General features: G+C 30.8%; 2 protein-coding genes across 3 annotated transcripts; one reads left to right on the top strand and one right to left on the bottom strand.

The window, feature by feature from the left end:
* Positions 1–3,270: 3,270 nt before the first annotated feature.
* LOC145138268 (vesicle-associated membrane protein 721-like) lies at positions 3,271–5,589 on the top strand. Its single transcript, XM_079072371.1, has 5 exons — positions 3,271–3,586; positions 4,618–4,759; positions 4,856–4,976; positions 5,145–5,207; positions 5,301–5,589. Exons 1-5 carry the CDS (start codon positions 3,397–3,399, stop codon positions 5,448–5,450), a joined length of 666 nt encoding a protein of 221 aa, XP_078928497.1. The 5' UTR covers positions 3,271–3,396; the 3' UTR covers positions 5,451–5,589.
* A 4,911-nt stretch (positions 5,590–10,500) lies between these two features.
* Positions 10,501–13,121, bottom strand: LOC145135818 (protein SULFUR DEFICIENCY-INDUCED 1-like). Of its 2 annotated transcripts, none has more exons than XM_079070032.1 (4): positions 12,954–13,121; positions 12,108–12,335; positions 11,586–11,741; positions 10,501–11,163 (listed from the first exon to the last, which is right to left on the bottom strand). In XM_079070032.1, the coding sequence occupies exons 1-4, from the start codon at positions 13,053–13,055 to the stop codon at positions 10,753–10,755; spliced, it is 897 nt and encodes a 298-aa protein (XP_078926158.1). In that variant the 5' UTR covers positions 13,056–13,121; the 3' UTR covers positions 10,501–10,752. The 2 variants fall into 2 exon arrangements, with proteins under 2 accessions (XP_078926158.1, XP_078926159.1); XM_079070033.1 differs by having other exon boundaries at positions 12,108–12,320; positions 12,954–13,119.
* Positions 13,122–13,824: the final 703 nt, after the last annotated feature.

The raw sequence follows: 13,824 nt of genomic DNA, 5'->3' as shown, positions 1-13,824 counted from the left end.
AGCTTTTAGGTAAACAAAGAGAAGAACATATGTAGTAGAATATAAGAAGATGACGACCACATGAAGGGATCGGTTAGGGTTAGGGATGATAGTAGCCTGATACCATGTTACAAAACATAATTTCCCATGAAGAAGCAACAAGCCTTTACGTGTAATATATATAAGAAATATACAATTGGGCTCAATGTACAAAAGTGAGCTAACTAAAGAACATAATACTTAGGCTAACAAAGATTTAGCATACAAATACATATAACGTCTAACAAATTTGAAATCTGTTTGTTCTTTAAATTCCATTTCGTTTTCTGAAAATCAAAACCTGGTGTATGCTTGAAAAAATTGTTGATTTTGTTGCCTCTGCGGATTCATGAAGATTTAAAATTCCTTTTAGTTTTTAGCTCAGATAAACTTTCTGTTTGTTGTATTTGTTTATTTAGTTTGTATATTGATGTCCAAAAAAGACCTAATAACATACAATTTCAGATTATTTATTTTGTATACTGATGTCCAAAATAATTAGATATAATTATATATGTTTATGTTCATTACAGGCCACGTGTATGCTATTGAAAGAGGATTGGAACACATGATAATCAGTGGCTACAAGAGCTTGCTAACTATCGCTATTCGTTGGAATTGATTTTATGAATGACTGATTTTGTTTATGCTTGAAAAACATGAAATGCTGAACTTGAAAATTTGAAATGTTTAAGTGCACAAACCTTGAAGAATGGTTAGAAACAAATGACCTAAAATCATGTTTTTTGTTGTGTATATCCTTTTCGTTATTGTTTTGCATGTGTTTACAGACCCTTCAAGATGATAGAATACTTAGAGGAGTAAGAACAAAATAAAAATCCAACAAACATGAGTCCTTTGTTTTGCGTAATTCTTATGATTTTTTATTTGTTCAATTTAGTCACATGTGGTAAGAATATTTTAATCTTTTTAATGGTTTGTCGGTATATATATATATATATATATATATATATATATATATATATATATATATATATATATATATATATATATATATATATATATATAGGGCTAGGTTATAATGTGGATGGACAACTATTGTGTGGACGTGTGGATAATGCTATTTTATGAAAATTACTAATAGAATATGTTGTTTAGTAATGTGAATACGTTAAATCTCACAGAACTATTGTTATTTTAATGGATTCTCACCAATTTTAATTAGTGAAAATGCTTAATAATTAAAATAATTATATAAGATTGAATGTATTCATATTATCAAACAACATATTTTCTTTGTAATTCTCACAGAATAACATTATCCACACGTCCACACAATAGATGTCAATCCACATTTGAACCTAGCTCTCTCTCTTTCTCTCTCTCTCTCTCTCTCTCTCTATATATATATATATATATATATATATATATATATATATATATATATATATATATATATATTAATCAAGGAACCAATCCAAAGCGTCGGAATTTAAAGCGATCAACAGCAAAAGGAAGGGTTGTAAACTTTTATAATTGACGCACATGTACCGGATTATAACAAAACATACTTCCTTTTTTTCATTTAAAATTTTTTTAGGCCAAGTTTTTTATCGAAAAAAAAACCCGAATATACCGTTGTTCACGATTTTTCGTCCTCTTTCCATAGAGATCCATGATGATATATAAAAAACGAACTTTTTTTTTTTCGAAAAAAACCCATTTAATTTTCTTAGTTTTTTTAATATTTAAGTTTATTTTTATAAAAAAAAACTAATTATACCAAAAATATTAATTTTTTATACTCTATTAATAAACATCAACACCGATTAAAAAAAAACCTCGAACAATGTAGATTCACACTGTAAATCTAAACTGTAAATATTTCAATTTTTAACATTCACAATATGAAAAATCTCGAACAGTTCAGATTCACATTGTGAATCTGAATTACTATTATGCACACTGTGAATCTGAGAAGGTTCACAAAAAAAAACCTCGATCAGTGTAGATTCACACTGTGAATCTAAACTGTAAATATTTTAAATTTTAACATTCACAGTGTGAAAAAGCTCCGATCAGTTCAGATTCACACTGTGAATCTGACTTATTATTATGCACACTGTGAATTCGAGGAGGTTCACAATGTGAATCTGAACAGGTTCACAATATGAATCTGAACAGGTTCACAATGTGAATCTGAACTGAAATATCGTTTTTTTTAACATGAATATGAATCTATGTTTAAAAAGTACAAAAATATGAATTTTGATATATTTATTAATTTTTTTTTCTATAAAAAATAGACCTTAACTTTTTTCATCAAAGAAAATGAAGTGAGTTTTTTTTTCGAAAAAAAGTTCGTTTTTTATATATTATCATGGATCTCTATGGAAAGATGACGAAAAATCGTGAACAACGGTATATTCGTTTTTTTTTTTGATAAAAAACATGGCCTAAAAAAAATTTTAAACGAAAAAAAGTGGTGAGTTTTTTTGTAAAGGGTGGATTTTTTGGTATAATCCGGTGTGTGCACGTCCAATGTAAAAATGTACATCTATTTCCTTGGCCGTTGATCGTTATGATTTCCAACGCTCACGATTGGTTCTTTGGTTCCTTGGTTAACTATGGTTCTATATTGAACCTCATCCTATATATATATATATATATATATATATATATATATATATATATATATATATATATATATATATATATATATATAGTCAATTTTTTCTTTTTGGTTTGTCCCAAAATATTAGTCAACTTCTAAAAATAAATAACATTTTTACCAAAATACCCTCTTATTATTACTTAACCAACTAAACATTTAATGGAACATTAAATGCAAAGTAATGACAAAACTGTCATTTTATTAAATAAAGTTAGTGGTAATTAATGTCCTTTTATAAAATCTAAACAAACAATATCTTTTATTCAGAAACAGATTTGGTAAAGTTTTTAAATCATTCAGATTGTATCAAACAACCATAATTTCATAATTTAATGATTTGAGATACTTATTTTCATTCCTTTTGCCATAACCTTAATCTGTATGGGCCCAAGTAACCCTACGATTGACTCAAATATTAATATAACATACTTTATACATATCGGAAGTCGACTATGTATTAATGGGTATATAATCCAAAAGCTCAAAATCTGGACACAACAAATTACAGCTGGACCTTTCCGTTATTTTCCATGTGGACTTTGGTAATACCACACTGTCGACAAAACAACCTTTACTTTCAGTATAAGCAAATCCAGAATCTCACCCTTTCACCTTCCATATTCATTCTTTCTTTCACACTTCATCGATTTACGCTCCCTTCCATTTGTTTTTGTCCCTATAGACGCGGTGGTGATCGGTTCTAGGGTTCTCAGCTCGCCGGAGAGGGAGAAGAGAAGGCTATCATGGGGCAACAATCATTGATCTACAGTTTTGTGGCGAGGGGGACGGTGATTCTTTCGGAGTTCACGGAATTCACCGGTAATTTCACCAACATCGCTGCTCAGTGTCTCCAGAAGCTTCCTGCTACCAATAACAAGTTCACCTACGCATGCGATGGACACACGTTTAACTATCTCGTTGAAGATGGATTTAGTGAGTTTGATCTGACCTATTTTTTATTATTATGCGTTTTGTATTTGAAATGTTGGTCGAGTTGATCGTTTAGATGTTCATACGTTATGTGCTGATGCGATTTATGTTATTCCAGTGAGTTAGATGATTTTGAGTTTAAGTTATGAAAATCATGGCAGTAAATTATCTAATGGTTAATCTCAAATAATTTGAGTAGGGGTTGCAATTACTCTCTTCTCAATTTTACGTTCCTTTTTTGCTATTAGAATTGGATGATGATCCATGCTTTCTGATTACTGCGATTAGCGTCGTATTCTTCTCATCAACAATAAGCAATAATATGAGCTATATATAATATGTAAACTTGAGTCATTTTGAGTTGCTAGACAACATTCAGAACAAGAGGTGGATTTTTGATTGATTAGTTAAACTTTCTTGATATGAATCAGCTATATTTCTTAGTCCAACCTCATACTTTATGGTATGGAATGATAAACAGTTAGTTTAACTTCTATATTTTGAAATGTTTTTTACCTGTTTACTTACAAATCAAAGTCAATTTAGATGTTAAAAGGTGTAAGGCTTTACAATTAATTCCCTTACCTTTGAATTTTCTGGTATTTATCTAATTAGTGTGTGATATATATAGGCTGCTTGGGTTTGTCATTTTTTCAAAAATGCCAAAAGTTTGGTTGATCTATGCGATGTAAAATACATTATGTTGATAAAGCAAAGAAGTGCATAAAGTATATAAACTCATACCATGATACCAATTAGTTGTATAACAAACAAAAGGAACACCAAAGTGAAAGCACTAATTCACCAAAAAAGGAGCACATATGCATCAGGAAAAGCTGGCCATCAACATGAATCATGATTAGTTTAAACTTTAAAGTAATTTCCATTAATCATCATTCTCATTTGACAGTTCATCATCACTAATTCACTACCACAGTTAATTAAATTATGTAAAAATGTCAAATAATCTGCTTCTTTTGCTTTCTTCAACTTACATATATTTGAACTAACTTTTAAGTTATTAAATGATGAAGCATACTGTGTGGTTGCCATCGAGGCTGTTGGTCGTCAGATTCCAATGGCTTTTCTGGAGAGAATCAAGGATGAATTCACCAAGAAATACAGTGGAGGGAAAGCTGCAACAGCTGTTGCCAATAGCTTGAACAAAGAATTCGGGTCATCATCTTATAAATTCTAATTTTGATTCTCAGTCTTTTTTTTACATCTTTTAAAATTTAATGCTTAATCCCCGCTAAATTATGTAAATACCAGTCCCAAGCTGAAGGAGCAGATGCAGTATTGTGTGGATCATCCAGAAGAGATCAGCAAGCTTTCAAAAGTCAAGGCCCAGGTTTCGGAAGTCAAAGGTGTCATGATGGATAACATTGAGAAGGTAAGCGGAAATTTTAATTCACTTACTTACACCGGTCATTGTTAAATTATAAGAGAAATAAAGAAAGAACCAGACACTTCAAGTGTATTTAATTGTCACTTTGATACCAATACAGTGGACTCCTATTTTATACTTAGTTGTTATTTGAAGTTTTGATGGAACGTGTAGGTTCTTGACCGAGGGGAGAAGATCGAGCTTTTGGTTGACAAAACAGAGAGCCTTCATTCTCAGGTAAAAAGCCGATTGAAATGCAAATTTCACATTACAAATAAAAAATAAATTGTTATTTTAATGATAATGATTTGATTATTATATATGTTGCAGGCACAAGGTTTTAGGACGCAGGGTACGCAATTGAGAAGAAAAATGTGGTTGAAGAACATGAAGATTAAACTGATAGTTTTAGCAATCATCATTGCACTGGTTCTGATTATACTTTTTTCAGCTTGTCATGGCGTCAAATGTTTCAAGTGAACAAAGTATACTTACTATACACATCTTGACTTGTTATGTTCATTTTTTACAAGCTTATTATATTGTGAGACAATGCTTGTATACCTTGTACCTTAAAAAGTAATTTTGATATCTATATATATTAGCCAATAATTTGATAGCAGGTGCCTGCTGTTTTCTCTCTTGGTAATTGTTGTGATATTCACTGATTTTTACGAAGGCATGTTCAAGAATCTGTGTTTTAGGGTGAAGGAAGTTTTGTCAACTTCTCACTGTAATTTTACTTCAAATAATGAGTCTAGTCTTTGGAAAGAATCCAAAACTACTAGTCTTCTTTAGTGTTTATAGCATAGAGTCACAAAATGATCAAAATGGCCCGAAGTAGCCTCAAATAGCTGTGTAGCTGTTAGCCTGTTATCTTAAATAAAAATATTTTTTTTCAAAAAAAAAAAAAAAGGCAAAGAAGCAAGCGAGTTGAACAGATCCGGGCCAAAAATGGTCCAAAAACCGATTTTTGTAACGAAGAATCAGATTTTGTGCACACTAGCCGTTTAAAAATTGCATACATAAAGTTTGGCTACGAAAAATCTCAAAGGATGCTACCAAACTATGCATGTGCATTATGTTCTTTTATACTAAATTTGGCAAAATAATATAATCCAAATTTTATTTGTTCGACTGTTTCATCCACAAAACATAAAAATATAATTATTAAACTAAAAACCATATATTTTTTTGATTAAAAAACACAAAATAAACTTTGAATAAAAAAAGAACTTAAATGACCACGAAGACGACATGGTATCATGATGCATGTATTTGGACCTAGAACAATGTCAATGACAAAAGACTCATCAAATTATATGAAACTAGTATTTTTGTCACTTCGTGCGTTGCGGCGGAGAATATTTGTGCAAAGTGGACCATAAAAGTATAAAAATAAAGGTTTTACGTAGAAAAAGTAACATTGTTTAAGGAAAATCACATAATCTGTCATTTCTTATTAAAATTTTTAAAAAAATGATTTTTTCGTTAATTTGGGCAAAATCTTAGATAATCGGGACTTTTATGTTAAAAAAAATTTAGGACTTTTTAAAAAAGTTTCCAAAATAATGAGACTTTTCTGCATAAAACCCTAAAAATAAAGTTTCGATCCAAACAACTATATATGGAGGAAACAAACAAAAATAAGGTTGTTCCATGCCCCATTTACCTAACTCTTCCTAACAAAATGGAATTCATATATGTTTTTCATGCTCTCACTCGACATCTTAAATAATTCTTACAACCATTTACAATGTTGTCCGGACCTTGTTGTTCCATGCCTCAACAATGACACACCATTTCACAAACTATATCACCAAAAAACTCGCATAAACTCATATTCGAGTGTTTGGTTGTTTATGTTACCCAAACTTCAACACTCCTAATAAACTTTCCTAAGAAAAACCTCATGCATATTCCTCAGTTAACCATCCAGCCATCGGGGTTACCAATGCTTAGATCTTGCAACCAAAAAAATCCTCGTCTCAAGACATTGTCTTTAATGAAATCAATTTTCCTTTTAGGTTCATGAACCACCTAACTATAACTTCCTTACACCCAAATATGACTATAACCTTTTTTAGATCAATTTGGCCTCTTATCACCTTCCCAACACATACTAATGTAACCATCACTACCGACTTACCCATACCTTACTCCAAAACTGCCACAAATGGCCCTACTCACCTCATATGCTGCCTTGAGTAACACCTACTTCTATTGTTGAATTGGTAGCTTCACCACCCTCATCAGCTGCAACAACTCATCGTCCATCCTTTATTGCAACCACCACCTCTTCTAACCTACTGTTGCCTTCTAACAACTTGCTTCCACCACACTTGACAACTCTCATGTTTCCCGACATCCTTTCCTAACATTGAAGCTACTAGGACAACCCCACCTCTACCTTCCACCATACAACCTCAATAATTCCACCCATGACCACTTGTCAAAAATTAGGCATTACCAAACCCATATAAAAATTCAATTTACATGTTGATTCTTCCTCTCATATACCCCATAACTACTCTAAAGCCATACGAGATCCACATTGGCTTAATCAGTGTTGTAAAACCCGCCGAGTTGGCCGATTACTCCTATTCGAGTGTTTGGTTGTCTATGTTACCCAAACTTCAACACTCCTAATAAACTTTCCTAAGAAAAACCTCATGCATATTCCTCAGTTAGCCATCCAGCCATCGGGGTTACCAATGCTTAGATCTTGCAACCAAAAAAATCCTCGTCTCAAGACATTGTCTTTAATGAAATCAATTTTCCTTTTAGGTTCATGAACCACCTAACTATAACTTCCTTACACCCAAATATGACTATAACCTTTTTTAGATCAATTTGGCCTCTTATCACCTTCCCAACATATACTAATGTAACCATCACTACCGACTTACCCATACCTTACTCCAAAACTGCCACAAATGGCCCTACTCACCTCATATGCTGCCTTGAGTAACACCTACTTCTATTGTTGAATTGGTAGCTTCACCACCCTCATCAGCTGCAACAACTCATCGTCCATCCTTTATTGCAACCACCACCTCTTTTAACCTACTGTTGCCTTCTAACAACTTGCTTCCACCACACTTGACAACTCTCATGTTTCCCGACATCCTTTCCTAACATTGAAGCTACTAGGACAACCCCACCTCTACCTTCCACCATACAACCTCAATAATTCCACCCATGACCACTTGTCAAAAATTAGGCATTACCAAACCCATACAAAAATTCAATTTACATGTTGATTCTTCCTTTCATATACCCCATAACTACTCTAAAGCCATACGAGATCCACATTGGCTTAATCAGTGTTGTAAAACCCGTCGAGTTGGCCGATTACTCCTCCAAGTACTTGCTACTCGGCCCCTTACCGAGGCGAGTTGCAAAATCCCGAGTACTCCTCGACCGACCCCTTACTGAACTGAACAATGTTGTAAAACCCGGTCAACTCAGTGATTAATATGTATAATATAATTAACGATTTATTATTTAACACACACATGTGATTATTACTATATATATATATATATATATATATATATATATATATATATATATCTTAAATTTTCAGTAATTATTCACGAAGTGAGACCATTATGTGTTTTTCAGTTTTTGTGTATTCACATGTATCTAATTTTGTTATATAATTCAATCAACTTATGATTTTGACGTATATAATGTCCCTAAAAATATTTCTACTTAAATTACCGAATCCGAGTACTCCCCAAGTACTCGCTACTCGGTAGTCGGCCGAGCAGATACTGAGTAACGAGTTCTACAACCTTGGGCTTAATGCCACGAAAGATGCATGTAATGCACTTATTTTTAATAAAACTTAGGGTGCTAGTGCTTTGACCTATGTAACATCCCACTTGTAGGGCTATAAAATTTCATATTAAATAAAAAATAAATAAATAAATAAATACTAAAACAAATAAATAATAATAATAATATAAAATCATAATGTTAGTAAACATATAAATTTAAGGAGATAAAAATTAAATTTAAAAGATTTAACCAATAAGAGTTTCATTTGACAAAAGTGAGAAAATTAAGATTGATTGTGACTTGATTCATTCATATGTAACTTGGAATTAATAATGTCATATAAATGATGGAAAATGACAAAACGTATAAATAGCCAAAGTCGATGTGGGTTTAGTCTACCTCTCCAACAATCTACTTCAACACTAGTAGACCAAACACATCGAGACTAATATTCACTTACTTTATCTGGGACAAAGTTTCTATATGCTGGATTCGAGTTCTTCATGTTCCATTCTCCTCACAGTATGCCAACATCTTTACAAAAGCTATTGCCCTCATTGATGAACATTAAGCTCTTATGTTGTTCCAACTGGAGGTGATGTTAATGTATTAATTATATTGTTGTATTTAATTATGGTGAGCCCATTGTATCTGGTCATTTTCATTAACCCAATATGTATTTGTAAATCATATTTATATGCTAATCAAGGAGAGAAATCATTATGAGATATAATAATTATCTATTCTACTCAGATTGCATATTTCACTTCTTCAAATTAACCACGTATAATAATAAAATATAATAATCTATTTTATTATCTTGTTAATTCAGTTAGTTTCATTACATTCCCTTTTAAAATGAAAGACAAATTTAATGCTTTAAAAATGAATTTGCTTTTTCAAAACTTTGACAGATCACAAACCTCTTATTTATATAGGCATCAACAAAATTGAATAAATTCTCATGTAATATATATATATATATATATATATAGGGTTAGGTTCATGTGAGACGGCCTAATTTTGTGAGACCGTGAGACGCATTTTTTTATTTTTTTATTTTATTTTTTATTTTTTTTTAGTTAATTCAAGTTCCGAAAATAATATTTAAAAAAAGAATTTTTGGATTTTCCATTTATTTTGCATTTTAAAATTATTTTTTAGAATATGTACAGTGTAATATTCTATTAGAATATTTCACGTATTTTTCAAAAAAAAAATGGGATTTTTTTAGTTAATTCAAGTTCCGAAAATAATATTTAAAAAAAGAATTTTTAGATTTTTCCATTTATTTTGCATTTTAAATTAATTTTTAGAATATGTCAGTGTAATATTCTATTAGAATATTTCACGTATTTTTAAAAAAAAAATGGGATTTATTTTTATTTTTATTTTTTTTAGTTAATTCATGTTCCGAAAATAATATTTAAAAAAAGAATTTTCGGATTTTTCCATTTATTTTGCATTTTAAAATTATTTTTAGATTTGGTCTCACGGTCTTACAAAATTAGAATGGTCTCAAATGAATCTGAACCTATATATATATATATATATATATATATATATATATATATATATATATATATATATATATATATATATATATATATATATATATATATATATATATCGTTTTGAAAAAAAAATTCATCATATTACGCATGAAGTGTATACATACATAAGCAGTTTGAGCAATTCTCACATCAAATTCGGTTATCAGTTATCTAAAGTGCTTTAAGATACACATCTAAAACATTAGAACTAGTCACATTGTACAACATAATTTACACAACTTGTGATCAAATTTACATCGAATCTGCTAACTATGTATATATATTTTTACATTTACATCACAAGCAATTAAAAAAAAAAAAAGTAAAGCAGCCGTAACTGATAATAGCACCGACAATTACCGCTAAAACTTTACAATTACGAGCTTTAGCTCATTTATTTCACACATTAAAAAAAACCTTACAAATAAAAATATATAAAGATTTTAACAAGCTAATTGGTCTCTAAAGCTTTCAATTTGTTCGAATATGGGCAGTCTTTTTGACCTACTTGGGGCCCATACATTCATCAACTTTTCAAGCCCATTAACGAAGTCATCATCAAGATCCAGTCCCGGAAGGGCAGGCAATAACTCAGACATGTGCCGACATTTTTCAATCTCCATCAAAAGTTCTTGAGCTCGATTTCTGGCCCGGATGTCATCAGATCCTGGAATCTCCCCGTTGACCACGTGTTGAAGAATCGGACAAGCTTCTTCATATCGGGCCTGTTTCATTAAACAAAGGCCCAAATTGCAGGCCTTATTTGCATCGGGGTCAATCATTTGGGCTTTCTTGTAGACCACCTCTGCTGCCATGAAGTTGGACTTTTGCATGTAGGCCCAACCCAAATTCCCCTTTTAATCCAAAAGAGCACAACATATTAAATTATAATCGATCATCTTGTAATATATTATCTATATATGAAGGGGTTAATGCTGTAAATGACTAAATAACTATTTTTTATTTTTATTTTTATAAATCACAATTCTTTTTTAAAAGGGTACACGAATTAATTTTTTTTAACGACACCTCATCTCTTTGAAGTCTGTGGCTTGAACGTGAGCAACTTAAACGTTTAGTTCACAAAATAGTGAAAATATGGTATTTTGTGAACAATATGTTCAGGTTATTTATCTTCTGTAAAAACAATGATAATTTATAAAAAACAAAAAACAAAAAACAAAATAGTTTGTTATTCTTTTATGAAAAAAGTCTGCTACTATATATATTATTTTAGCAAACATATAATTTTTGAAGAAGAATATTAAAAAAATACCAAAATCCTGGAGGTTTCTTGTCTGACCGAGACTTGAAACTTCCTGCCATGAGATCTTGCTGTCTTTGTTGGTCTTCCATTAAAAGCTTCTCCTCTGTAAATCATCCTAAGCTTTTGCTTTAATAACGCTATTTGTTCATCTACTTTACCACATTTCTGCTCAACAAATATTCAACCACATTATTAATTTCAAGTTAATTTGCCAACTAGAAACACGACTTAATTGTGTTTCATTTACTCATTCTTTGATTTGTGTGCAATTAAGATGTTTAGATCGATACCACCATGAGTATGATCCATCAAAACATATGACGACACTATCTGATCGAGACATGGTGCATGGATGATGGAACCCACTAATATATAATAAGCATTACATATCATGCATGATTAACGAGTAGCATATATGCATGCGTACAACTTTCAAGGAACTCGCTTATATAATTATCAGAGCATTATATATGTATACGCATGCACAAGAAGTGGAATAATTAATGCATGTAGGAGTGGGAGGGGTTGTACCTTGAACAAATCAATGAGGACATTATCAAGAGATTCTTGTGCACTTTTGGGACAAAGGCACCTAAAAGACTTAATGGCTTCAATGGCTTCTTCAGTTCTATCCAACTGCTTCATTACAACAGCCATGTCTTTTAGGGCACTTTCCACTCTATCTCCTGCATTTATTGCCTTCCAAAACCACACTATTGCACCCTCTTGATCCCTCTCTACAAGCTGCAAATTAAGAATCTAATGATATATATGATCATGATAGAATTCAAAATATTTAAAATAGAAAATAATAAAAATAATAATAATGTTGAAGTTAAATAAGTAATAGATGTGTTAAAAGAAACTCAAGGTAGAACCAACGAGATCAAATATTAAGAAAGCAATGATCATGATAAATTGATAATACTAGTAAGATTTAAATAAATGATAAATTTGTGTTGAAATTAAAAAAAAAATGATAGTTTTGTATATTAAAAGGGTAGAACAAGGTAAACCAATAAGAAGTTTGATCTTTAATATATATACTTAGTTAAGCAAATTACATATAGGGAATCGTCGAATTAAACCAAGATCTATAATTCAAGAAAACGGTGTAAAAATTTATTACTTGCGTGTTAGATTAGTTTAAGAAATTCTTTTAAACTGGTTCCGTGGACTAATTTTCAGAACCAGTGTTACATAAAATTGGTCCACGGAAGCAAATTTTTAGTTTTGATTCATTGGTTATAACCCGATCTGGGTTTAATGGAGTCTTTTTTTTTGATCAAACACTTTTGTTAATGAAAAAACTTCAAATTATACATTTAATTAAGCATGATTTAGAGAAAAAAAAAACACAATATAGAAAACACGTACCTGAGCATGTTTAGCTTTGACATAAGGACCATCACCAGATGGCACTTTATGAATAATATGAAACTGGTCTTCTTCTTTCCTTCTTGAATTCATGACTTCCATAGTTTCTTTTCTTTAGGAACCTCTCCTTCTCTCTCTCTAGAACACACACATATCTCTAACAATTATTATTATTATGTAGAGTGAAGGGTTGAAAAAAACAAAGTGAACCTAGACAACATGTGTGTCCACCTAAGTTTACAGTTCCTTTGAGTTTCTTTTTATATATTATCTGTGTTTGTATTATTCAATAAATTATGAGGATAAAGATAAACTGTAGATGTACACATTTATCGGGTGATCTAATCGATTTCGTTTTTTTTTTTTAACGGCAAAGTCACATATCCATTAAACAGACTTTTAAATATATCACAAGATTTGAACTTTTTACTGGTTGAATGGCACATTTTTAATCCATAGGCCATAAGCCCTTTTGTAATTGATTTCGGTTTGAAATATTCAATATAAACAAAACAAAAAAAAAGTTTGTTTTAGAACCATTTACATATTGATATTAAATGATTTAATATCAAGGCTTTTACACTTAAATCCCAGGAATTTGTATCATTTCAAGGTGGTTGTGAAAATATTTAAAATGTTATTTGTGGCTTCTCTTCTAGGTTTGGTACGGTGAGGATCCATCATCGCGTGAGTTATCCACTTTGGGAAAAATAGATTTAGGTATTATTATCTTTTACCAAAAGCTTTTTGGCCTAGTTAACTTGAAAGTTCAAGTCTTATTTTAAACATAAGTGTTCTTATTTTAAACATAAGTGATTAAAAATGAAATAAGAATGGATTAGATTTATGTAGACCTGGCAATTTCAGACAC

Source organism: Lactuca virosa, chromosome 9 (genome assembly GCF_052849685.1).
Source record: "Lactuca virosa cultivar CGN04683 chromosome 9, Lactuca_virosa_CGN04683_v6, whole genome shotgun sequence".
In the NCBI taxonomy this organism is placed as follows: Eukaryota; Viridiplantae; Streptophyta; class Magnoliopsida; order Asterales; family Asteraceae; genus Lactuca; species Lactuca virosa.
Note: the sequence above shows the minus strand (reverse complement) of the source record. Positions and strands in the feature narration are given on the sequence as shown.

What these genes read in the sequence shown, in the direction of transcription:
- LOC145138268 (XM_079072371.1), top strand. Translation starts at nt 3,397, where the DNA reads ATGGGGCAACAATCATTGATCTACAGTTTTGTGGCGAGGGGGACGGTG. An exon ending in TGATGGATAACATTGAGAAG is followed by an intron (nt 4,977 to 5,144) that starts GTAAGCGGAAAT and finishes TGGAACGTGTAG; the next exon opens with GTTCTTGACCGAGGGGAGAA. An exon ending in CAGAGAGCCTTCATTCTCAG is followed by an intron (nt 5,208 to 5,300) that starts GTAAAAAGCCGA and finishes TATATGTTGCAG; the next exon opens with GCACAAGGTTTTAGGACGCA.
- LOC145135818 (XM_079070032.1), bottom strand. Translation starts at nt 13,055, where the DNA reads ATGGAAGTCATGAATTCAAGAAGGAAAGAAGAAGACCAGTTTCATATT. An exon ending in TCCTCATTGATTTGTTCAAG is followed by an intron (nt 11,742 to 12,107) that starts GTACAACCCCTC and finishes TTTGTTGAGCAG; the next exon opens with AAATGTGGTAAAGTAGATGA. An exon ending in AAGAAACCTCCAGGATTTTG is followed by an intron (nt 11,164 to 11,585) that starts GTATTTTTTTAA and finishes TTGGATTAAAAG; the next exon opens with GGGAATTTGGGTTGGGCCTA.